This window comes from Anarhichas minor, unplaced genomic scaffold (genome assembly GCF_050575085.1).
Source record: "Anarhichas minor isolate MPS153535 unplaced genomic scaffold, ASM5057508v1 ptg000027l, whole genome shotgun sequence".
NCBI classification, from domain to species: Eukaryota; Metazoa; Chordata; class Actinopteri; order Perciformes; family Anarhichadidae; genus Anarhichas; species Anarhichas minor.
Window position 1 is genome coordinate 13,358,610 of NW_027466473.1, and position 26,417 is coordinate 13,385,026.

Here is a 26,417-nt window from a genome sequence, read left to right on the forward strand (position 1 = left end):
CAAATAGTGATAGTAACTGCAGTACACTTTCTTTTCCCCAAATCACCACTCAAAAATCCATTATTAGCTGGATGAGAGCGGACTTTCAGCTAAGTGGTAGATCATGTCTTAGATGGATTTTATAATCCAGCGAAACCCTTGTGAATGTGGTCAGATGGGTATTAGTTGTGGGAGAGCAGCCTGAGAATCAGGCGGTAATGCAGCTTTGGCTGCTGCAGCAGTGATGTGTGTGGGGGAGGCTGTATAAACTGGATGTTTCCATAGAGCAGGAACAAGAATTAAAATTTGCCTGAAGATCTTCTGCCTTAGTATAGATGCAGAATACACACCGATTGCAGTCGCAAACTCAATATCAACTGCAGCACACATTTTCACTGTAATTGTCTTGAACCTGGTTAAGCCTGGTCTTTCTTGTGTTGTCCAGCTACAGAACAAACGCACACAGACAGGCACACGTGTCTTCTTGCTTAGTTACTGCCAAGCTCCTATGACCTTTAACAGTTGACTTAAGCAAACCAACCGCTGACAAACAACAGTCAGAGCCCCAATTTAGTGGCTTCTTGCAAACGAGGAAGTCACATGCAGACTGAGCCCCATGCTTTAATCCCTCTTTCCAGATGACCTACTAAATATTTTGATTGAGAAAAAAAGGAAATCTGGCTTTGGTGTGATACCAAAAAGCAGAGATATAAAACAAGTGGATGGAAAAGACATACATATTGACATCATCACCATCCGTTCACCTCGGCTACGATGTGACATTTACCCAGCCAATCAATTAGCTGTGTGGCGCTCCAACTCCCTGACATTTAAACCCATCTCATCAGAGCGGACGGAAAACAGCATGCATCCCAATCAGAGCGACTTCAGATGGGACAGGAAGGACATCAATATCAGCACTGAGCCCTTTAAGTTGACTGATGAATGTGATTACTCTTTTATTGATGACAACAAACCCCTCTGGGAGAACTAAAGAATATTGTAAGTTATGAAAGGCACTCGGATTCAGCTTGATGTTATCTTTGTATATCAGCAGTGTCAAACTACAGACAATACCAAATATGTGCCAAAATTAGACATATTTTGTGTGTACTTACCTTTCCATTCTGCTACGAACAGGCTGGTCACTAATGGAGGTTAGCTGGCAGGTGTCCTAGATTCTACAGATGCTCCTCTTCCTTCCAGTAACGAAAACAGCTGGGACTAACAGACAGACCTGAACGCATCTGAAATACAAAGAAAAACAGCACACATTCATATACAGATTTTGCAAATTGTGTTTTTTTTCCTCCATATGACCACATATTAATTTATATCCTGTTCTTGATTGAGGGATGGGACCATGGGCATGCACAACGATGTCACATGTATACTTCCACAAGTGGCATCACTTAAGTCCAACGTCAATAATCTGTTACTTCACTTTCAGCTATTATTTTGTGGAGGACCTTCATGGCTCTGTGCTGTACTGCATGTGGACGTAACGAATCAGAAACAAACATACCTTTGTTGAATTGCACCATCTAGTGACTAACTGGAGACTACATCGTCGAAAGCAACTTAACATTTTACTGGATGGAACTAGGGACACCATGCTGACAGCCCTTCTTTTATCTGAAAATCAAGACGCACATTCAATGAAGCCACGCATAAAAGACAAAAATAATAATACTTACGGTCCAAAAAGTAAAAATGTATATTTGTACTTTACAAAGTATCCGAGATGCACAGCGATAGGTTTCTTTTCTTGTACTTCAACACAAAGAAAGGGTTGATGTCTGTAGCTTACGATGGAGAAGGCAAACATTTTGCGCAGATATCCAAAAGCAACGTGAGTGGATAGAAATAGATTCTACGACACCCAGATGAGCATTTATTCCCTTATAGGAATTCGTGGCGCAATAGTAACGCGTTCATAAATGTGTTTTTGGGATTGGTCTGTGCAAATACATTTTTTACAAATACATACTCAGAGACGCAGAAAGTGTTCTCTAATTATTCGAAAATAAGTTCAAATCAGGTTTTGAAATCACTGTCAATCAAATATGTAGTCGCCTCTGTTTTCAAGGCTGAACATGTTTGTTTTTTTTTAGCACAAAACAGTTCAACATTAAATAGAGTGAGGAATGTCACCTACAACCCAAAAATGTGATTATTTAAAATGCAACTCTGGAAACGCATCTCAGGGCCTCACGCGTGGATTCGTCCTGGTTTTCATTTTCAACCTCAAATCTGATTCCAACACTTGTAAACAGTCTAATGCCCGTGGCTGCTATGGTGGATTAAGTTTGCACACCGTGATGTTCCGTCATGTTTCCAAAGAGCGAGACACTTTGCTTCAGAGATTAACGCTTTAGGCTTACACAGAATAAAGCCAAAAATATTTCACTTGGAGCAATGCTTTTACCTGACAACATACCTCATAGCTGATCTGTTATTAAGCATTCTCGAAACGAAACATGTTCTGCAACCTTTTTCGGTCCAGCTGCCAGTTCCCACAGTGAAAAAACATCCAGGACTGTGAGTAAACAGGCTTTTCCTTTCATCCATAAATCCTGTTGAGTTTATGCTCTTGTGCATTTGCCTTTTAGGTTTACGCTGTCTTTAAGATATTGGCATTCCTTTCTCACATGCTCTTATCTGCTTAAATGCTTCCTCACAATATAACTTGCAGGTCTCCCTCCCTCTCTGACTTGGTCCTAGTTTCCCCCCCACCTCACCTCCTTTCTCCTTTCTATTCATGCACAGACACACACACACAGGTCACTTCCAAGTCCTCAGGAGTTGACTCACATGAGATGGTTCTTATGGCACTCAGCATTTTATCACAAAGGCCCGATTGTTCTCTGGCCCTCTCCTTTTACACCAAACAGGTCAGTCGCTGCTGACGAAGTACTCGGCTCCAACTACCAGACTGTTATCTGCATGTGCACAAGGCCATGCTTTGAGCTTTTGTTTGACTAACAAAGATCCCCGACATTGGAAAGGAGCTTGCATGCTTATATAGCCAAGAGAAAATACTTAACTTCTATCGTCCATCTCCTAAAAAAAAGAAAGAAAGCCCATATATTCCCTGTGCCATTCTATTCATTGTGCCCTTGATTTGAAAAGCTAGGCGACTGAAAATGTCCCCACTGAGTTCTTGCCAATGGGTGGGATGGATGTGGGAGGACAACAGATCAGTCAGAAAGGAGCCTGTACTGAGCAGTTTGTTCAAGAGAGTATTATTACACTAAGCGCTCAAATGAAATGGCTCTAAACAAACCTGTTACCCGAGTAACACAGCCGAAGGTCTCTTTTTGTCCACAATCTCAGTTACTGCTGAGCAGAGAGACCCGGGTGGCACAGTGGTGGTAGGACACTTCATCTGGACACCAGAGTGGGTTCACCAGCTGCAATGTTTCCTATTCAGATTTTTTTTCTTGTCAATTGTGATGACAGCATCAGGGAGGAGTTAAGACATTTAAACGGATATACCTATGGTCTAAATTTCCAATCTGGTTGCTTTTGTGTTTGTCAGTGTTCATATCCTACAAGTGATAAAAGCCTACAAGTTATAAGGCTCCCTTTGTTACCTGAACAACCGTCTGCCCGCCAGACTGACAGAGAAGAAATAATAGATGAAGTGAAAGGCAAGCACTGGAAACTGAGCAGGCCTCACTAAGGAGACACAAGCACCAGTAAGACTTTCAAGGATTTAATGAAAAGGGTGGAAGAGACATTTTAAATAATAAATACTGTTCAGTGGATAATCCATATACAAGTAACATTGAAAAGGTAGAATGAATTATTTATTGCACACAAAAAGACAAAGAAATATGATTTTTGAATGTGGTTTGACTCACACAACATCAAAACCTTCACAGTTCAAAGCAAGTCCTCAATTGCCTTGGGTCCACTGAAGGGTAAATCCATAACAATTAAAAAAGACAAACATATTTAACTTTATCTAAAACACACAAAAAAAGGCAACGCTTGGCCTTTGTCTCTAAATAAAATCAACGTATGAATCAAGTATTAGATCCTTTGAAGCGTGGTTGTTCTTCCACGTCAACAGGCTTACTTCTGCTTCCAATGTGTCTGAAGAAGGATATGAACCCAGAGGTGCTTCCTTGATCCTCTACTGCCTTCCTACCAAGCAATGATTTCCTGACTCCTGCTGCTGCTTCTTCTTCTCTCACGTTTTCTGTCCTTGATCCAGGGGAGTACGATGACCTTTGAGACATGCTTCTCTGGAACAAGTCTCCCAGCCGGAAACCAGATCCTGGAGATCGCCTGGTTTCATCCATGGAAATGGCCCTGAGCATTGGACCCTTCGACACAGTTCTTGGAATGGGGCACTCAGGAAGAGATGTACAACCCGCAGATGTAGAACCCCCATTTTCCTGATTGGAGAAATAGGGGAGGTAATTGCCTTCGTCACTCTCCCAGACTCCATCATCAAGGTCATCTCCACCTGAAGCTGAGGATAGTCTGCGTTGGTGCGATTGTCTGTCTCGGTAGGAGCCGTTTCTTTGGGTGCAAGTAAAGGGACTCAGGATAGTCCATGGGGAGCCCACACCCTCAATGTCGGAAAAGAAGAAGTCTCTGGTTCTAGGCTGAGGGGTACTTGGGGTAGCTGGTGTGTCTCTTGTGCTCTCCGACTGAGGAGGAGTGCCTGAAACTCTGTCCTCATCAAGGCTGCTTTCGCCGTTTTGGTAGCGAAGCACCTTCCGAGTTATCTCACACATCTTTTGAGCTTCTTCTTTGTTTTTTAGTTCTGCCATGATCCCGTCCTCCTCCTGGAATTTGGGTTGTTTTTTCTCAGGTCTCTCTTGTCTGGTGCGCGGCGCAGCCTCAGTTTTTGCTACAGATCGAGCATTGGGCGAGCTGCACTCAGACGGGGATCCTTCGATTGTGGGCAGTATGTTCTTCCTGCATCTGACTATTCCGTCTGGAACGTTGGCGAGAAAGCTGTGCAAGGCCGACTCCAAGCACAAGGAGTCCTGATCACGCTCAGGTCCCAGGCAAGACACTGTGGAGCGGCGTTTGGCTACAATTCGCACACTCTCCTGCTTGCGCCTCTGCTCCGCTGCCTCTCGCTCTCGGTTCTCCTACAGCGAGAATACATTCAAGTAAAATAGAAACGCAGTGCAAACTAATGACATAAGGGGACAGGAGGACAGCGCTTGCAAACATTAAAAGTACTCAACATTAAATCATTATAAGTTTCTTTAAGGTGGCCCTTAAATACAAAGCAACAGCATCATTTTCACCTGTGATGCGGTTTATTTCATTGCACATTGAAGTATTATTGTAAATTCTTGAGATTCTTACCTGGACAGCTGTGTCAAACCGCTTGCAAAACGAATGAAAGATGGAGCAGCACTCCTCCAGTTTGAAGGTTGCCGGGTCTTCACAGAAGTACTCGGCGACAGCGTTGTTCAGAGCCTTTAGCTCCCGGAGAGAGGTCTCCAGATCGGCCAGCTTGGCCTCAGCCCTCTGAGGGAAGAAAACATAGAAAGATATGAAGAAGAGGAATCTAGATTGTAGACTGACTGAAGTGTTCACAAGCTCAGCGTGGGCTTTTTCTATACATTTTGGTATTCAACAACAAGCGGCGACTTTACCACGAGAAATGTCTCCATTTGTTGTATGAGGCCAGGCTGTCTGCTGCTGTACAACTTCACTTCCTTGACTTTCTTGACTTCCCTCTCGAAGTCTGCGATGACCTCCTCTTTGCAAACTCTGTGTTAGCAAGCGACGTTTATACATTGACGGAACGTATTCCAAGTAATACAATAACGTGCAAACTACCAACCAGATACAGTATCAGATTGAAACAGACAACATTTGAAGCCACTATTGGTGAACAAACCATGTTCAGTTAAATAACCAAATAGATGCGAGTATACTAATGATAGCCACCTGGAGCCCAACCCAATGTGTTCAAGCTGGGTGTGAAACGTCAGCAACTCGGCATCGATGTCCTCCGCTTGCTGTGGGTGGAAGACAAAGCAGGGAGTTTTGGGACAAAGCATGATAGTAACAGACTTTTTCATAATTTCACAGATATTTTTTGTCATCCGTCCATCCCAGGGCTCCTCCTCACCTTGGCAACATAGTGCATGAGGTTCATGCCAGGCTTGTTGGCCTTGGTGTCTGCCAGCTTGAGCAGAGAAGTCATCCTGAAGCCAATTGCATTGGCACTGGCACTGTAACCACCCTGAATAATAAATGATTTGAATGGGGTATTCATCAGTATAATAACTGCTGAGTAAAAAGCCCAAAGGGCAGCTTAAATGCACCCGATAGAATACATCCAATCATAAGAAATATACATAATTCTAAAAGAAAAATACCAACAGCGTTCATGTAATTCCCGGCTTTTAATACCAGTCGAATGACCGAGTGGAGGTCATCACACTCCAACAGCTCTAAGGGGAGAGAAGAAAAAAGAGATGGAGACAAAGTGCCATAATAAAAAAAACTCAAATAAGAACTGGTGGTGTAAAACACAATCCAGGTTGAGATTATTACCATTAGCTGCTTTGGTCATGACAGCAAAAGAGTTCTTCACGTCCTCCATAAGAGGAAAGAATTCCTCCCTCAGCACCATTGTTTTCAGGCGTTCCTCATAGCTGAAGGCAAGAGACGTCAATAAAAAGACAGCCATCTATTGTAAGTAATATGCTGACTATGGGTGAGTATCATACAACCCAACCTTAAAATACCCGAATTATCCCTTTAAGCCGAGAGATATCTGTATGAGGAAACATTTTCAAATTGAACAACAAATCACCAAAAACATTAGCGCAGGAAAACTAACCGCGGCACTTTGACCAGCTGCACCATGAACTGGTCAGCCTCAGGTAACACGGAGAGGTTCCCACTGAATGACAGCAGCTGCTTCACCTGTTCACACACACAACTTTGATTCAACAAACATGGAGGATATATTTGTTATAATTCCGTCTGATATACATTACAAGATCAAACTGGAGAAAAAGAGGGAAATGGAGTCCTCGGGTAACATGATTGATTAATATGAAGCATTTGCATTAATGGACATCCGTACAAAAATGATTGCAAACAGATTTTTAATAATGAAGGTGAATTATGAACTTTAGGTCAATATTTAAATTATTTTAAATGGAGAAAAATGTGATATCTCAGTATAAAGCAATGAATCATCTGTTGATTCACGTCTGTCTGTATCTTCCTTAACGGTAAGTTTTTTTTTCCCGTGAACCAGAGTGTATTTTTTAAATGCGAGCAGCCGCAACTTGGGTGCGTGATGCAACTAATTCATAGCAGGTGTATTGCTCAGGACGCAAGGAAGCGCAGTGTTGAGTAGGAGGTAGGAAGGTGTTTGTATGAGAGGTCATCAAGAAAGCTGCAAGCAGCAACACGCAAATGTTCATTTGTCTTATCTTGTTGCATATAGGATTTAATTGGAACGATGTGAAGCGGCGAGTGGAGCTGCCGTTACCTCACTTTCTTCTGGCAGTAGTTTACAAAGCTCTTTTAGTTTTCCAGTCCCAAATCTCAGCCAGTTCCCTTTACAAATATCCTGCACCATTTCTGTCACTGGCCTGTAGAGGGAGACAAAAGATAACAATAATAAGAAAGCCTGCCATAATCAACAGGACTTATCGGACATGATTAGTCACGCCAATCAAACTATTTACAGATAATTAAAAACCTGCTTGAGTCGGGTTATCCGTCACACATCTCTATTTCAAGTTGCTGCAGCGTGACATTGCTGTTGCACACCGCTGCCTGATTTGAGCGAGCCCTCTTTACATTCAAACAAGTTAACTGATATTTGCTTAATATCCTGCAAATGCCCTCAAATAGCATCACCAGATGCCTTTTCGTCACTACCACACGGAAGCAGAGGGAATTTGAATTTGACTAACTTAAAAGCTAAAGCTCATTCCAGTACTTAGCTGTTGACACACATCTGGTGTGCATTTGGTATTCAAAGTCAGAACTTAGTGGACCTTGGACCGAAAGCGACATCATGATGATGAGGTTCACACACAGAAACTGGATCCAGTGCAGGAGAGACTACATACACTGTTTATATGTTGGGACAAAAATCTAACTTTACTACGTAGAATTACAATTTGGAGGCAAAAAACTAAAATTACTTGTAAAAATTTAAACATGAATAAAAAAACAAAACAAAATGGGTTTTGCTGTAATAATGGAAATGCAAGTATCAGTATAAAGGGAGATAAATATGATTTCAAAAAGGTTTTGTGTATTACTGAAACAGCACTTCTTTTTTTTTGTTATTCTACCATTATCTTGAAAAGAATAAAAAAAATCAATTTCATCATATGAGGTAATTTGCTAGGTTGGTATAAATGCATATGAATGCACGATATTGCAGAACTGTTGTGTTCACAGTGAGATCACCGCCCTGAGTGCCCCAACGAGCACAGCTGGCCGTGTTAGTAGACAAGTAGGGACTCAAAAAGCAACTGTGTTCCTGTTGTTACATGAAACTGTATTTCATAAGAAACAACTACATGGAAAGAATGAAACATGCAGCTACATAACACTGGTTATCCAACATGGCTGCTGGGTGTATCCTCCCCCCTCCCCCACTGGGTCAGGACTGTGTTTTCCTATCATTTAAGTATTAATACAAGTGAGGCATAATTGTTCTCCATTTGACACTGAACACTCTCAAGTGATGTTTAAAAAGGCATTTCCCTAAATTTGAATATGGTCCACTGAGATAACGAGCCTGCTGGTTGGGTAATGATTAGCGCAGCAGAAGTGACTAGCGTGTTAACAGTATGTCTGACATGAGAGCAACCTGCTCAGACCTCTGCTCACTGCAGTTCCTCCTCTTGAAGTCCCTTTGGTTTTAGATGTGTATGCATTTTTGTGGGTTTATTCGCCAAATCATCAGTCTTAAAGAGACATCCCTCTCTTTAAGATTGAAATTTGGCAATCCTTACCTCTTGAATTGTCTCAGGAAGATCCCAATATTCATACTCTTTTTAGAGTCAAGGATAGTGACCTAACGATAAAAGGAAAAACAAAAAAAATTGTTATTTATTGTTCTCTGTTCAACCATATCATAAACATGGTTTTAATTTAGCACTTCCTCATTGACGATATGATTAGTGTGGAACTTTGAAAAAGCAGTTCCTATTTGTGTGTTCATTACTTCCCTAGTTTGAACATTCTGCGGGTATTACCGTTACCATAAAAACTTAGGAAGGTCTGCATCTATTACTGTAAATCAAATGTCAGACAGAATTTCAAATATGGCCCGAGTGCAAAGCTAGCTATTCACCTGAGGCTCCTTTGGAAAGAGGTCCATGCCATCAAAGGTCTTCAGACCCACGATCCTCAAGTTGGGCAGCGAGGCCCGTTTGTCGACATGACTGAACAACTCCTCCATGCTCGGGATATCCAGCACCAGATCCCTCTGAGGCCGTTTAGACGTCCAGACATTCAATTTGCCCAGGACACGCTGGCTGGGAATGGTGTCCCAGTTCAGCTTTTTCATGGAACGGCGGTGGCCGGTATGAGAAAAAGGAGGGGGAGGAAGGGGTGGAGGAGGAGGTGGAGGTGGTGGTGGTGGTGGTGCTGGTGGTGGTGGTGCAGCGGTAACACACATGGGGGGAGGCGCAGGAGAAGATGACTGCAGATCTGAATCTTCCTGAGAATCCGGTGAAAGAGGAGGAGAAGAGTCTTGGGAGGAAATGTTGGGAGCAGAGGCAGATTTTAAAATCAGCACTCCCTCCATCTGTAAGTCCAAGATGGTGGAAGGAGGAAGTGTCCTGCTGTTAGCCACTCAGATCTGTGGAGATGCAGGAATATAAATCCATAAGAGGATGAAAAAGAGGATTTGGAACATGAAACTACGCATCAACAACATATCATACAGATCAGTTTCCTGCTCCATCTCTGAAACTGATAGTTTGCTGAAAGGTTGCCAAAAGCCGATATCATTTTAGCAAAATTCTTAAAGTTCTTGGTAAAAAATGTGAATTATTTAATCAAAGAGAAGCCTTCAGAAGTGCTTTTTTATTACCTGTGAAAATAGGCTATCTAAAGGCAGACATAGTTTGTCAATAGTGCCATTACTTTCTCACTTATAGAGGAACTGCCATCATTGTTTTACCTTCTACTTCTCTTCCCTGAACTATACAACACACCATAACAACTGCTCCATACATATGTTTTCTCCTGATTATAGTTCTTCCATATGTTAATGATATAACACGAAACTTCATTGAGAAAATCCTACTTTTTAATGCTTCTTTCTTCACAGCAAAGGTAAATTCCCTGACATGACAGTTTATATCACTTATTAGAGCCAAGTGGTGTATATTCGGCATGCATGCCAGCCATCCACCAACCAATATATTCATAAAGATCTACTACTTCAGAAATAGTCGCTGTTTTTATGCTCATATCCGCTGCTCATCTCCGAGGAGGGAAACTGTTGCAATTAAGAGACGCTCCAACTAGAATTAAGGAAATTGTACTAAAAAATATCTTATTTGCTGGGATATTTCTAAAACACGTCCGCGCGTTCTCATTAATCATTAATTTGACAATTTCATGAGCGTGTTTCGCTGTCAAGTTATTTACACACAGTGAAGGGCGCACAAAACGTTCACAACTCATCCATCATACACAATAAAACGCACAGTGGCGCTTCAATTGACCTTTTTTGTTTGTTTGACTTACCGTGCTATTGAAACGCAGCTGTCATATAAATCCTCAGTCACTGATCGTGCCTCGTGCTCACGCGAAGTGCGGTCTACAGCCTGTCTGTCTCACGAGCAGCAGTCACAGGTGCGGGGCGCGCCTCCACCAATCACATTCAAGTTAGTTTCCAGGTACGAGAACGCCCTTGTAGGGAGAGGTAAGTAAAATGATGGGGGAACCCACTTCCACTTGGTGATAATAATTTACAAATGCAGCCTATGTATAACATGCTCTATCTTTACCTGGCTAGCAAATCCTAATTCATAACCTAAACAAAGGCAGGTACATGAATAATACCATGTCGTTTTATTAGCAAAAACATATTTTAAAAAGGCAGATGGAAAAGTTATACTAATAATACTGTGAAGAAAACAAAGACAGTGCTGCTAAAATTGACACTAATATGCAAAAATAAATTAATATCTGAACTATATGTGAACTGCTGGTGTCAAGAGGAGAGCTGCTTCAGAAATATATCAATCATACTGGAGTTATCTTCATTATGAAACAGGAGAGTTTACTTACACGAGAGACATTTGATAAATGATGCTCGATTAGGAGATTACTTCTTAAATACCTTTGTACAATTGTAATCACCAGATTGAGGTTTTGACTAAATCCAGATGGTTGCGTCTCCGTTTGCATGCAACAGAAAGAAAGCACACTGGGCCACAGCGAAATTTAAATGGGATGAAAGCAAACGTAAGATACAGCCAGAGCGTTTGAAAATGTGCACTTTTAATTTGTTCCCTCGGGGTGGAGGTGGGACTTTTCAGGTCTGAGTGAGGAATGAAGGCAGAGTATCACATCAATCCTTGACACAACTTCATTTATCATCTTAAATATCATTATGTGCAATCATTCATACAGTACAGTACACCAGCTCAGACTAGAAAATATTGATTGTACACAAATAAAATATCTCATTTTATAAATCTTGGTTCTTTTCTCAGCAACAATCTAAAGACTGCTATAAGAGTGACTGTAAATGCTCCTCACACCTTTTTTTTTTCAATTTACTGGTTTCACAATTACGGAACAAAACATATCCTATTGCCATTCATTTCAGTGTTGGGGTTCGGGATGTTCAAAGGGGCAGGTTTGGAAAAGAGGAGTCACATTGTTTTTTAATATTGCTGTGTGACGATCAGGAGCTGATCAGTGGAACTGCAATTTTAGCCGCAGGTGAGGCCAAGGTGTAACCGAGCGACTCTTAGTCAGAATAAAACACACCCATTTGACACACTGACAGATACGAGCTCAGTAAAACACAAGCCAACCAAATCACACAACTTATATCTGCTTTTCATCATAAATCAATTGTCTTTAAGACGATTAAAAGGAAACCCACATTTTGGATTTTTGCTTCAGCCAGTATTAAGATGTGAATCAACAACCGTAAGCATGGCGTCATGCCAGTCCATGCGAGCAGAAGGCCAAGAGTGGAGCAGCAGTGCGTTCACACACATGTATGCACCTGAACTTTGGATCGCTGCCTGCCATGCAAATACAGAGGAGACAAGAAGGTGGAGGACTAACCCATTAACTGATCAGCACGGTAAAACATTCATTATACTGGATTATCTTCATCTCACGTCAGAGGTTTGACCCTGGAACACTAAACCACGTTTGATCGGTTAGTTTAGAAATATCAATCACAGAGTATTCTCACATTAGTGTGTCATCTGCAAAAAGGTCACACTCATGAATTGAGTAATTTGCACACAAGTCTCAGGGTACAAATGTGTCGATTCCAACAGATTAACAGACATAATGAACATAATAAATACAATGACGCATACAAATTACATTACACATTACATTTGTAGTACCATGCCGATATTTTGTGGTAATACCGTCTCCTAATTGTCAACAATAGATGATTGTTTATTATACTTAGTGTTTCAATTAAAGAACATGAAGCAAATGATAAACAAGCAGTGTTATCCCATTCCCCAATTTACTAACTTACAAGCTTGTGTGTTGAAATATCAGGATTAGTAATATTAGACAGCTACAGTAATCTTCAGTGTGAAGAAAGGTAACCATAGACACATATATTCTGCTTCAGGGAGACCGAAAGATATGACGCTAGATGTCAAAAAAACACATTTCAATGTATCAATGTGAAAAAATATGCAATGAATTCCTTTTAAACTCAGTCTGTTAAACAATTAATTATCAGGTTTGTTGTTAACTGTGTGACGTGCTCATCCTGCCTCCTCAGTCCACCGCTGAGACTGAACCAACCAATGGAAACACATCGAGGGTACAGTAAACATCGCTCTCAATTATCTTTGGGTAAATAAAACACAATTAGTAAAGATCCCAACCAGCAGAACTTTTTGGGAAGCTGTGGCAGTGTTCCTTAAACAATCGTTGCATATACGAGTTGAAGTCAAAAAGGTTACGATTGAAATCTGTAGCATTTCTGCTGATTACAGACGGAGTCCTACAGTACGTTCCCTCTAAAGCACCAGCAGACAGTATACTGTCCTTCACTCTGAAGCATGACTAGTACTGAAATAATAATTACAAATTAAGAAGATGTCAGTCAAACAGCAAGAACTAAACTCAACACAGCAGTGTTTTTCGTGTTATAAGCTACAAACAATCATACACTATTTATTTTAAACAGTACTTCATTTGAAATGTACATTGATTTGAAATGTCCAAGCATTCCTTTTCCAGTGTACCATACAAATCCCATTCATGTGTATTTATCTTTCTTCCTGCAGCCCACATGTTCATGTAGTGCGTAAGCTCATAAAGAAAGAGGCACACGAGGAGAGTGATAAGGTCTGGAAGAGTTTTGACGTAGTGTCTGCTTACATCCCGGTGTGTTTCAATGGATTTGTCATGTTTCCTTTTTGTCGTCGGTCTCTGTAACCAAGATGGTGCGGGGGTTGAAGTTTAACTCTGGGAACAATAATGACCATGAACATGACTAGCACAAGTTCACACAGCAGAATGGTGCTGACATAGAAGGGGTGTCAAGGGGGGGGGGGGGGGGGAGATGAACAGATCCTCTGGGAACAAAGCACACAGAATAGGTCGGAGTGGAAAAAAAGGAAGTTGGGAAGAGGCACTGAAAGCCCCCTGACTGTTCATGACACTGGCCGCTTGGTTCCCTGCTGCATTTTGCCCACTCATCAATATTACCCTGCAGTCCATCTGTCCAATCATCCAGCCACACGCTCATCTCACATCTCAGTCCACCCAATTACAATGTATGCGTTTCCCTCTGTAGTGGTCCTCTGTAAGTTGGGGGGTTTCGACAGGTAGCAGGTGGAGGTGGTTGAGAAGGAGGCTGCAGGAGATCCAGTAAAAACCTTCTCACTGCTCCTCCAACCAGGAGGGCTTGTCGGCCCCCGGAGGCCTCAACTTTATGTTGAACTGCTTCAGCGTCTGCTCCAGCTGCTGCTGGTTGCCTGCAAAGTACGCCGAGATGGCGTTGTGGAAGAGGAGGAGCTGCTTATGCATCACCTTCACCTGATGGAGAGAAACAAAGGGAGCTTGGGAAAATGGATTTATGCACATCATCACAAAGACAACACACCGAGTAAATCCGACATTTCACTTTGAAGGCTGATGATGATGATGATGATGATGATGCAGGCCTACCCTGCTCACTAACCTTATTCTCCTCCAGGAACTTGAGTTTAATGATGACGTCTGAGCGGAGGTGTTCATACTTGTCCTTCTGGACTTGGTACTGTTCCTGAGCAGCATCTATGCGGGCCATGGCAACAGCGTCCCTCGGTCCCAGACTCAGTTCCTCCAGGTCTGACCGGTAGGCATCAAACTCCAGCCTGTTCATAGAAAACAAAAAAAGATAGAAAATAGTTTTAAATGGCCCTAAAACATTGCTCGTTGTACTTGTTGTAATTGTACTCGTCGTCTCTCAACTCCATCTCTAGTCTCACATCTCAAATTACTAATCTGAGTGTAAATAACGAGCAGAGTATGGAAAAGGAAAATCCTCTGGCTTCAACCTAACCCCAGAAATATAGCCCCCAGAGGCTCATCTGTCGTCAGACCGACAGCCGATGTTAAACTCTATTAAAAATGTACGAAAATAATATTAATTTCCAAACACTAACTCTTGGTTGTCACCATTTTTAGTCATAAATATTTATTGTTAAAGAAAAACAAGTTGAAAACTGAAAACAAGTTCAAGCGCTTTAAGAAAAAGGAGGATATAGAGGGAATATTTAAGAGATTCAGACTGAATGGGAAATTTCAAATGTCAAGAGAATAGCTACGCACAAAGAATTCATTGTGTGCATCACATTCTCATCGTAGCTGAGAGAGATGGAACAAATTCCTTGCATATCATTTAATGAATATAGTTATGCATTCATTGGGTGTCAGGATTAAAACCTAAACCCAATCCGTCCGTTCCTTCCTAAGTGTCGTCTTTATCCGTCTGATTATCTCAGATGAAAAGAATAATCGATGTGCTGCATGCGCTTACCTTGCATTTTCATACATCTTGATTGTCATGAGGGTGTCGTCCATGGTCTTGTTGACCAGCGTGTTGATGCTTGATACAAAGAAGTTAACGGCACCAAGTAGAGTCTCCCCATTCTTACACAGCAACTTCTGAGTCTCTGCATTGTAGCCAAACTCATCCTGTGAAAGAAAATGAACGCACACAAATGAACATGAATGTATTCATGTTTCCCAATGTTGTCTACACACAATATTCAACTTTCAAGCAGATGGATGTCTTAAGAGTTAAAGCATCAAAGCTACACAAAGAGATTTTTAGGCCTCACCCGCAGCTCTGGAGATTTCTGACTGAGGTCAGCAAAGGTGTCCCCCAGTGCATGCTGGGTCTGCACCATGTTGTAGAAGTGGTTGGTGAGCGCTCTGGCCAATCGCAGCACATTCTCATATTTCTTTTTAGTGTCTCTCAGCACCTCAATCTGGGCCTCGAGCTCCAGGTCCACAGTCCGGGAACCCCGACCGAAACGCTCCGAGATCATTTGCTTCGTACACTGAAAAAATAAATAAAAAGGAAGACGCACAGAGACATCAGGAACACAACGCATACCGCATAAGGACATTCTCAGGAACAGACACAAATAAATAAATCCCCAAGTAGCATTTTATCATGAAGCTCCAACACTACAGAACCTCAGATACCTTGTAGGTGTTGAGACCCCACTTCTTCATCGTTTCTAGCTTCTCCACAGCCACTCCGCGGGTCGCGTCGTCTGCCGCCATTGACGAGCTGCTGCTGCTGTGGTGCATGTTGGAACCTGAGAGACAATGTAGAAACACAGGAACATTGTAAAAAAAAAAATGCAAGTAAACAAACACAAACGCAGGTAGACAAGATTAAGCACAGCAAAGAATAGATCATATAGAGAATCGAAAAAAAAACGACTTAAAGAACATTAAAACTGTGCTGCATTCGTGTCCATCACCATTATCCCTCACACCACTGTAAAACATGCACTGGAGTGAGCTGGAGTTACTGAGTAAATAAATAACAGGAAAATAACATTAAATTACTTGTATTGAGCTTTAATAGAAAGAAGATATTCTGGGTCACTGCAATCTGATTAATCAATGTCGAGCCTTTAGCATTCAACTTCACATCCTTCCCTCCCCGGTACCTTGGTGCTCATTAGATTGGCTCGCTATGCCGCAGAGGATAGAACTGCTTGGGGGAACGCTACTTCGCCTGGCCTTCGCGCGCAGGTCTGTGACCGTGGGGGGGGGTATGGATGAAGGAATGGTTCAGGGTCAGTATGAATTAGGGTGTGGGATTTACGTTGGATTTTTGTGTATATTATGGGAATGTTTTAACTGGATCAGGATTTAAAATGATAGTTGGATATTTAGGGTTTAAAACATGACGTAATTATTGAACAAGCGTGCCAAAAATGGAACGATAAACGTAGGACGATTGTGGGAGCAGGGAAATGCAGAAAAGAGAGAGAAAAGTGCAAATCACAAAAGGGAGAAGAGGAGGATGATGAACGTGTGGGAGGGAATGGAGAAAAGGATGACAAAGATAGACAAGTACAAAGATGAAAAGACAACATTTAGTGACAATAAAGACAAATGAGTGACGATGAAGACGGGGGCAGTTTGAATTGCAGCAGAACTAAACATTGTGATAAATAAACTGGATTTGCCTTTCATTTCATCATGATAAATAGAAAAGATTAGACAAGATGAGAGAAATGAGGGCCTCCAAAACTTAAACGTTTACTAAGCTTCTCCCAATAACATCTTACTTCACCATATACTATATTCAATGTCTTAGCACAAACATGCAAGAAAAAACAACCAGTAAGAAAATGATGTCAAAGAAATGCTGCGATAGAAAAAAAAGCCACAATTTAAAAGAGAGGAGCAGGCGGAAGGAAGGAAGTGTACTGCTCCTCTCGCCTCTGAAAAAGAGAGAAAATGCTGAAGATCAAAAGGACAGAGAAGGTGGTTCCCAGTTATGTAAAAAAGACAGACTCGGTATAAAAAGTGTCTTTCCAAAATGAGATAGACATCATGTGAGCGATATACATTAAAATCAGAATGACATTATGTGTTGCAGTTAACTAAAAAGTACTGTACTACATATTTACAGACTGGAGGCTCTGGATCCTATAAACGTCCTCCGTCGCAAAAAATGATTCCATCACATTTTGGAAATAAACTCTAGATTATAAATAATAATCCGGCCACCTAATCCTGTAACTGGGATCCTTTTGTTAAACTCTGCATTGTAGTGCACAGCAGGGCCTGAGAGAGAGAGAGAGAGAGAGAGAGAGAGAGAGAGAAGCAGAAATATTAGTATTTAAAAAACTACTCAAAGTGTTAATTCCCTTTGATATAGTTTATTCAGCTACGCTGCCGACGTCAATGCTATCACACAACTCACAGACACAGCGTAATGGGTTCATCATTTAGTATGAAATGTGTGATTAATGGGAGTACTGTGATCTGATGTAGGATACTTGGATTTCTTGACATACGACTTCAAACCGTTGCTCGACATTTAGACACATTTGATAATAAACTCGTCTTTTACTGTTATAGTACAGTTACAGTATATCGGAAACATTACAATGGTCATGAGTTGTGACATGTAGACTGTTAAAAACAATGCAAGGGGCTGCGTTGGTGGAGGAGAGCGAGAGGATCCTGGCCGAGGCTGTAAGAGGATCACTAGAGGAACCAAGGAATCTATCGGTACCATGTCAGGTGAGCTTGTCAGAAAGGGGGCTGAACTTGAAAAAATTGGTTTTATGGGTACTGATGAGTTACCCCCTTTACACACGTGCACTTTATGCTAATCCCATGCATTTTTTGGACCAAAAGCTGGCATCAACCCCAAAATTGCTGCAACCACTATGAGGCATAATAGAGCATAGGGATGGCCATCCTGTACCTCCATTATAATGTTCTTAACCCTTATTCACTTTCACAATTTATTTTAATAAATTCCTAAATCAGATTTATGACTATTGTCACAAAGTGCTGCATCTCGCATTAACCTTCAGGTTCCAGACTTTCAGATGTATACCAGCTCTCTGTGGCATAATACCCTGATGACCTGCTATTCCTCCCAAAAAAGGGTTTGTTTCTGCTTTTTTATTAAGCCTGGTTTTTACCATTAAAGGTGCAGTGTGTTGGATTTGGCGACATCTAGTGGTGAGTACTAGAACTTATCTGTGTGCCAAGCCTGTAGGTAATGTACGGTGGTTGACACAAATAGCGCCATCTTAAACCATAGTGTTATATCACTATAGCAGACTCCATGAAACAGGAGCCTCTGCATACGTAGATATAAACGGCTGACATTACGATCAGACTAAACACTTTTGTGCTCACGTGGTTCTTAAAATCAATAAAGCTCATCATTCACTCGGCCCTCCTGCTCCCTCCCATATGTGTGCATAGAAGAACCATAAATAAGTGAGTACCACAGACCACATCTTCAGATGCAGTGGAGGCTACGGCGAGCTGGGGAGGAATCAGTGCAAATTGACCACAAATGAATCGCAGGACGATCTCGTGGGAAGAATGATGAGAGGCCCCATAAACCAAACACTTCACCGTCATTAGACTCGCTGAATAACGTCGGAGTCAGAGGCGCAGCACAGTGTCGAGTCAAAGTGGAACGGCGACGTAGCTGGGAGGAGACTGAAGAGGTATCAGAGATCAGCGAGAGAAGAAGAGAGAAGTGGGACTCTACCTTTGATTGAGCTGGTGGGGATGATTCCCTCCGCTGTTCCTCCATAACCTCCCGATACGATGCTTGTCTCGTTGAGATTGGGACCCGATACCATCACCTGCTGCAGGTCCTGCAAAGTTTAAGTGGGGAAATAAAATAAAATAAAAAAAGAACAAGAAGAAGGGAAGGATTGAGGGGTTTGGGGGGGGGGGGGGGGGGGGGGATACATAGACAGGAGATTATCACTTGAGTGTTAAATTCAGACAGTGTGGGTTAGAGGCTTATTCACTAGAGGGGGACAAACACTACTATGTTAGAGAGGTTAGTCAGTACACACAATCGTAAGGCAGTGTCTAAATGTAACCCCTTATCTGGAAGCCAACAGGAAAAACTATGAAGTATGTGAAAGACGGCAAACACACCAAGAGTACCCAGTCAATAATCAACCTAACCTGCATCCCCTGCCCTGATAGGAGCGAGCGAGAGGACTCCAATACCACCGCTACGACAGTCCAACGCAAGCAGTGACTTCAACCATCTATGCGGCAGGAAACGCTCCTGCAAACTATTTCCTCCTTCCCAAAAAATGATCACAGGTTTCAGTAAAGCTCTGGATCGGGAGGGGAACTGTGTTACGATCCATCTTATGAGCCAGTAAAGAAATAAATAACATCTGTGAGGAATTTATGGAAAATAAAAAAAAAAAATCTATACTGGAATGATTTTTCACTTTGGAAAACCATGCGCGAGACTTTAGAGAGTTTAACTCTTGCCTGTGTCGTAAGCAAGCCACTTATTTAATTCCCTACAGACGTTGCACTGAACTATGGGCAAAGATATGGTCCATTCGACAACGTAAACTGGAGCAAAACATTCATACATTACACTTCCTGAAACTCTAACGCAAGTCTGTGATAAGGAAACTCTAAGCTCTAGGGAACCATTTCCTTTTTGTAAGCAAACGCAAACATGTCTGATCCAGAAGGAAGTAAAAGTACTACTGCTGTGATTTGTGCTGTTGGAGGTTAAACGAGGAATCTTCAGTACGATACGCAACATGTATCCAAGCTCTGCTTCAGGGTACTATTACAGCAGTAGTACGACACGATGAGTATTAGTACGACGCCATTATTGTGTTGCCAACCCCGACACCCGCTAAAATGAAGGAATCACACTCACACATCAAGTGCACACAGAATCTAGGTTGTATTATGAATAATCAAATGGAAACAGGTTGTAATATTGAGGCCTAAGTGTTAGATGCCAGCTATTTTGTTAATACTACTCAATTTGAGGGACATATCTCTCAACACACATCAGGTCAGAGACCTGAGAGTTAGTAGGAGCCGAGTTAACAGACGGCACAATTCAAGCTGCGCAGTGGTTTGCTTCACTTTGTGAAATAGACCGACGTAGTGCTGTGAGGCAATTTAACGCCGCATAAAGTCAAACCACTGAGCAGTACTACACACCAACACACACACAAATGGACGAATGGCCTGCTCACCCTGGTGCCTCTGGAGCTCCCTACCTTCTCATCTAAGCTCCACTGCAGTTGTGCAGCCTGCACAGAGATGGAGGGGGAATCGACAAACAACGACGACGACGACAACAACAAAAAGAAACAAATAGGAAAAAGAAAGGAGACAAAAAGAAAAAATCCATGACTGAAATCATGAGGCAAGATAGAATGATAAAATAAATCATCATAATGTCCACAAACAGCCGGGATGTAAGATGGAGAGCAGTGATGACTGATGTCACAGCAGCTCACGATTCATCGTTTAGCTAGCTCATGTTGAAGCTTCAAGCGGATCCTCTCGTCCACGGGGTGAACGTGTTTCGCTTGGGACATTGTAGCTTACCACAGCGTGGCCGTGATATTATTTCATCACTGTCACTGGGAAAAATAAAATACAGACCGTTGTACAACAATGCAGGTTTCAACGTCAGAAATCTACTTGCTTGACGTCAGTTTTGACTTGCCCCGATACAAATAGTTTTATTTATTAGCGGTCTTAAATAACAGCAAAGACTAAAGTTGGTACAGTGCATGTGGAGAGATGAGAAGGAAGCGAGATGGCTCACTTCGTAGCCACTTACATCCTCAGCTCCACAATGTGTTTCACTATTGTTTTTTTAACCACCTGCCAGATCGGGCGAGTGAGTTTCCAGATTTACTAGCACGACAGGCCGTTTTACTTGCCCCGGGCAAATCGGGCAATCTGTATTGTTGAGCTCTGCACTGCACAAATAAAGATGTTTTTTAACAAGAAATTTACAGACATTAAAAGGTGACGTTAACACTGAGGGGAAAACAATCAAGATGGAACCGAGTACACACACACAAAACACAGAATTTGAGTGGCCAGAAAAGACAATTCTATGGGTTGCGTGGAACCTTTCGGACAAATGGTCTTTATTATAGCATAAGTACAATTTCTGTCGCCACTTAACATGAACATGATGGACAAAGCCTGTGTAACTACATCTTCTCCTTTTTCTTTCTGGCATCTGTTCAATATGGCCGAAACGCTGCCGCAGACACTGATCCTCTCTGGACACTTTGTTTAAATAGAGTCCGTTCCTTGAGATGAAAGAAAAACTACAGAGCCTTTAAGTCATCAAACGATAATATTGGAAGTCATATCTTAGTAGTGAGGTTTGGTAGACTTATGGAAGTATAACAGCATAAAAGGACATCTTAAAGTAACGTTAACTGTCTGAGTAGACACCGAGTAGACACTGATGCTGCTAGCAGTCGAGCTAGCAGTCTGTTCAACGCTACGACATCTGAGTCCAGACTTCTGCTCGTCCTTAACCTGCCGATCTTCCTCTCGATGTGCTGAGAGCGACACAAGGCTGCTGCGGCTCTAAAGTGAGTGCTGCACAGCAGATGCCAATCTGATTTCGGAGGGCTTTCACCCAAGGACAAAAGCACAGCCCGTTTCAGATTAATTGCAGAGTTGCTATGACAACTGGTTTAATATGCAGCACCGAAACAAGCGCAGCCGAACGCTTCTCATACGTGAACGCGGTAGACAACACCAAACGGTTGAATACGTGCTTCACCGTGCGATGTTGGTGAGAAGGTATAGGGGTTTTTCTTTTAGTACTCGAGTGGAGTCACGTATGGTGAGCAAATAACCTGAATCCTCCAGGATCTCCAGGTTGTTTGTCCAACAAGGTGTGCCTTAGGACGCAGGGAAGGGAACAACCGGTTCCACCTAACGTACTCTACAACTCATCTGTTTGGAAACATGATGTTGGCAATATACACTTGGGCTAGAGCAATCTCTTTTGATATTGAAGGAGGCAAACAAGTGCTTATTTGTTCTGTAAATGAGCGCCTACATCTGAGAGTTTAGCTTTTCAGTTCAACACCGAGCATAGAGCACAGAAGTATGTCCTCAACCCTGAACATGAGCCGGTAATGGGAACAACTGCTTCCCAAGGAGAGTGGAAACTACAACACCTAATTTCCCAGTTCTTTCCACATGTGTATCCAAGCAAGCCACGTAATACAAGGACTTGTGGTTGTGTACGACAGGCAACACATAACACAATAATAGTTAAACCCAGGCAGAGAATACAGCATTTAAATCACTACAAAAGGACCGGAGCAAATCTCCTGAATGATCATCCTGCTCTCAGGTTAATACAGACACATTAAAGCAATATGAGAGAACAACAAGTGACGGGCCACAGCCATACAGCCAGTGTTGGAGACTCTATTTGCTAATAGGATTAGTCTTAAATTGTACTCTGCATATTATCACAGGGTAGTGCTGTGGTAGTGTGAATGGTCGACTCACTTAGCTGATCTCCTGATAGCTGAGAACTATACCCCGAAACCCAACTTCAAACAACGGAAGGCTCGCATTAATCCGTCAGACTGGGTTAAACCAACCGCACCACCACGTAATGACATCAGGCTTAAATGTAGGGTTCATTTTCTTCATGTGCTCTCATGTGAATGATATAAGCTGCAGAGACAGTCCTGTATTTATCCTGAGCAGACAAATAAGATACATTACTTACAAGTACATGAATAAGAAAATAAACAACTCTGTCTCACTGGTTTGCTTTTGAGTGTGCACATTATCTTTTGTCAGCTTGGGGTTGCAAGCGGGTAAATGCTTAACAGTGTGTGTAATAATAGCTTTAAATAGGTTGACAACAGCTACACAGGCTGGTGTCAAAAGGTTACACACAGTAGAGCGATATATAACTGTGACCCACCTGTTCAAGGCTGTCATCTTCTGGGAGGGTCCCTGTGTCACCGTTACTGTTGATAGGAATCTCCATTGTGGCAGCTTTACTCATAATGCTGTCTGTCATAATGCACTATGTCTGTGTGAAAGAGAGAGAGAGAACGTGTTGAAACAACAAACTGACATATGTAAATGATGTCGGAAAAAAAAGACAGGGATGGAAAAACAGCGAGGCCTTAATTCTGATTTGTAGAGGACGGAGCAAAGAGCGTAGTCAAAACAGCCAAATCATGAGGCAGATGGGAATATAATTGCCGCAAATAAGCGAGGAGGTGGTTTTCAAAGAGAAAGGCTACCGCTCGGCATGAATACAGCACACCTATGAAAGGCCCACGCTAGGGCACCGCCGCTACAGTGAGCTGTTGAAGTGGCCACTCTACTCTACAGCCTGTTCAAAAGGTCCAGATTTTAGCAGAACCCACTCCCTAAAAACACAGACTAGCGGGGAGATAGCAAAAGGATTAGATCAACACTGATTCTAATAGGTCAAACACGTACATTCAAGATGTGCAATCACATAAGCATGAAAGGGCTGGACAAGCAGTAATTTAGCTCCTATATTTGGGCTTGGAAGGAAATAATGTATTCACTCCAACAATCACTGAATGTACTGTATGTATATGTATTTGTGTGTGTGTGTGTGTGCATCCCGCCACAGGATGCATCCAGCAATCAGATATATGCAGCATAACTCAAAATGAGTGTACGGTTTGTGTGTATTATGTAAGCAAACTAAGGCAACACATTTGATTAGTTAAAAAGAAGCTTGGTGTCTTTTTGACATTTGCTACCATGTGGCTGACTCTAACTTAATTCTGACGACTTGGTAGGTTTATGGCGGTTAAATCTCTTGCTGGCACCAACGTCCCAGACGTTGTTTGAAGGGAGGTAGCGCTTGTTTACATTTGCTCTGACCTCGCCTATTGTAAGTGGGCTTTTGTGGGCCGTGCCCAGTCCATATCCTGAGGAATGACAACATCTCTGTTGACTTAAGACATTTGAAGTACTGGTTCTCTTGCCCAACAATACTCAACAGTAGACATCTCGCTGCACTCGTGTCAGATCTTTGGGATGGAAAAAAAATGTCCATCTTCTCCATATGAATTGTTCTTTTCAAGATAAAGTAGTAGATAAAGATACGCTGGAATTTTCACTTGCAGAACAGGCAGGGAAACAAAGGTCATCATAGACTGAGCAACAAAGTACTGCTTTGCATAACATCTACATGAAGGCCCTGATCTTGCTACAGTGCCAAGTCCCTCAATCCACTGTATTCTGTCTCTTAGTCGAACCACCTAAACCAGGCTGACTCAATATGAAACAGCAACAGGGGGAGCTCAGGCATTACCTTGTGTATTAATCATTAACAGCCTATAATTAGGAACGGACAGCTTTCAAAATAACTTGAAGAACACGTGCTACAACAGAGACAATGTTCTTTATCATTATTATACAAGGTAAGATATAGGTTACTATTAAATTGCAAAATCCTGGGAGCCCCGACAGGTGCATCAGCACAGGTGTACAGTTGTTCTCTCTCCAGCAGGTAACTCTAGCTGCAGGCCTCCCCCGGTGGGCTCAATCTGCCCAGCACAGAGGGGCTTTATCCGGGCAGTAAAGGCATAACCGGTTATGAATGTCACACTGAAGCAGAATATGCTTTCTAGAAAAAAAGGCCTGCTTCTATGTCACATGAGCAGCTGTTGGGAGGAAGCTGGTCAAAAACACAACCTAGGACTCACTGTGTATAAGCTGGTTGATTAACATATGTAGAAATGACAAACAGTCACAATGCAACGCTAATATCGTCGTTTTCAAGCGGTTTGACTTACGGTATGCTTGGTCCCGTCGTTAAAAACAGAGCAGTTGGGGGGGAAAACTAGCAAGCGAGCTAATAAAACGGGCTAACGGCAGTGCATCCCGGTTTATGCGCGCGGCTTAGGAGGAGACTATTGTGTCTGTGGTCAGTCCGAGGGGGAACAAAAAAATGCCCGCGGGAAACAACGTAGTGCTCTAGTTTAAGAATATGTTGATGCCATAGCCGGGTAAAGCCTTGTTCTTACTGCGTTTGTCTTCGTATCTATCTTATTTTCTTTAATGAAACCAGAAGGAACGCTTTACGGAACTGACGACACCGTACAATTCATTTTGCAGATGGACGCGCTCTGATCCAAAGCACGTCTATTTAGGAGAAGATGGATCACTCGTTACAAAGGCAAAACACTGACATGGTGCTCCCTGGAGCATAGAGGTAACCTTCAAGCCACGCGTCTTTATATACATGTATAAATGAACATATTACATAAATGTATAATACAGTCCAGTTGCCTGATTATAAAAAAGTGTATATTGACATTATTAAACTAGAATTGCCTGTAACATTGAACTTCCACACATTTTGATTACGACAAATGGTATGTGTGCATACCCATTTAAGTAGTTTAAATTAAGGGTAATGTGCTTATTTGATAGTTTGATGCTATTGACAAAATTCATTGACTTTTTGAGTCAATGAATTGTGATTTTGAGCACATTTACCCTTCACACTTCGGGGTTGTATCTAGAAATTGGAACTGAGTGAGAGGTCTTCATTTTTCCTTCACACGCCTATGACCCATCTTTGAGAGCATCCTGCAGGTGATGTATTGACGTTTTAGCAAACTGATGGCTGATGGCTGATGTCTACATTAACTAAGGACATTCTTTGATCATATAATTGGGATACACAGTGACCTGTAGGCCCTGCACGTTAAAGCTTGTCTGAGATACATATTTTAGAATTGTTATGTAGGGTATGAATGTATGTTTTTATATCAAAGGGCTATGCTGCTTCATCCTCACAGATAAAGGACAATTAGTTGTGTGAAAAGGAGAATATGCTGCCCATTGTATGGGAACAAACACTCCCTAGTTTGGACTGGTTGAAGTCTGTTCAAGTTTCAAAATTCATAAGTGAAAGGTTTAAGGTTGGGTTAACTCATCTCGTGATGTTTCTTTACTCTCTGAAGATACTGAAGCCTGACATGACATTTCCAACTTGTCTTTGAAAATGAATAAAGGATCTGAATTAATCTTAATGATTGTATAATGGTTAGTGTGATATAAATTTTATTATAAGCCAGACCGATACATATTCAGTGAAGGGTTGTTGGAGGATGCACCTCATACAGAACACACAGAATTTGATTCATATCTGAAAAAATTGTCATACCCATTTGTAAACCTTT

The 26,417-nt window shown here is 42.0% G+C and overlaps 2 protein-coding genes across 8 annotated transcripts; both read right to left on the bottom strand.

Moving 5' to 3' along the window:
- Positions 1-3,778: 3,778 nt before the first annotated feature.
- fhdc3 (FH2 domain containing 3) lies at positions 3,779-9,754 on the bottom strand. The gene is made up of 11 exons (XM_076102379.1): positions 9,299-9,754; positions 8,958-9,019; positions 7,472-7,574; positions 6,809-6,894; positions 6,520-6,620; positions 6,346-6,416; positions 6,092-6,205; positions 5,908-5,978; positions 5,610-5,727; positions 5,317-5,481; positions 3,779-5,093 (listed from the first exon to the last, which is right to left on the bottom strand). Exons 1-11 carry the CDS (start codon positions 9,752-9,754, stop codon positions 4,011-4,013), a joined length of 2,430 nt encoding a protein of 809 aa, XP_075958494.1. The 3' UTR covers positions 3,779-4,010.
- A 1,688-nt stretch (positions 9,755-11,442) lies between these two features.
- On the bottom strand, positions 11,443-25,329 carry arfip2b (ADP-ribosylation factor interacting protein 2b). 7 transcript variants are annotated; one of them, XM_076102055.1, is made up of 10 exons: positions 25,023-25,329; positions 23,159-23,269; positions 20,448-20,480; positions 18,938-19,046; positions 17,425-17,481; positions 15,877-15,992; positions 15,507-15,728; positions 15,203-15,360; positions 14,363-14,537; positions 11,443-14,217 (listed from the first exon to the last, which is right to left on the bottom strand). In XM_076102055.1, the coding sequence occupies exons 2-10, from the start codon at positions 23,255-23,257 to the stop codon at positions 14,062-14,064; spliced, it is 1,125 nt and encodes a 374-aa protein (XP_075958170.1). In that variant the 5' UTR covers positions 23,258-23,269; positions 25,023-25,329; the 3' UTR covers positions 11,443-14,061. The 7 variants fall into 7 exon arrangements, with proteins under 7 accessions (XP_075958170.1, XP_075958175.1, XP_075958169.1 ...); XM_076102060.1 differs by lacking the exon at positions 17,425-17,481 and adding an exon at positions 16,353-16,439 and having other exon boundaries at positions 20,424-20,480; XM_076102054.1 differs by having other exon boundaries at positions 20,424-20,480.
- Between the last annotated feature and the right edge of the window lie 1,088 nt (positions 25,330-26,417).

Coding starts and splice junctions, on each gene's coding strand:
- arfip2b (XM_076102060.1), bottom strand. CDS start 23,257: ATGACAGACAGCATTATGAGTAAAGCTGCCACAATGGAGATTCCTATC. Junction 19,047..20,423: donor GGAGCTCCAGAGGCACCAGG/GTGAGCAGGCCA, acceptor TAAACTTTGCAG/GACCTGCAGCAGGTGATGGT. Junction 15,729..15,876: donor GGGGTCTCAACACCTACAAG/GTATCTGAGGTT, acceptor TTATTTTTTCAG/TGTACGAAGCAAATGATCTC.
- fhdc3 (XM_076102379.1), bottom strand. CDS start 9,754: ATGGAGGGAGTGCTGATTTTAAAATCTGCCTCTGCTCCCAACATTTCC. Junction 6,895..7,471: donor TACTGCCAGAAGAAAGTGAG/GTAACGGCAGCT, acceptor GTGTGTGAACAG/GTGAAGCAGCTGCTGTCATT. Junction 6,206..6,345: donor CCGGGAATTACATGAACGCT/GTTGGTATTTTT, acceptor TTTATTATTCAG/GGTGGTTACAGTGCCAGTGC.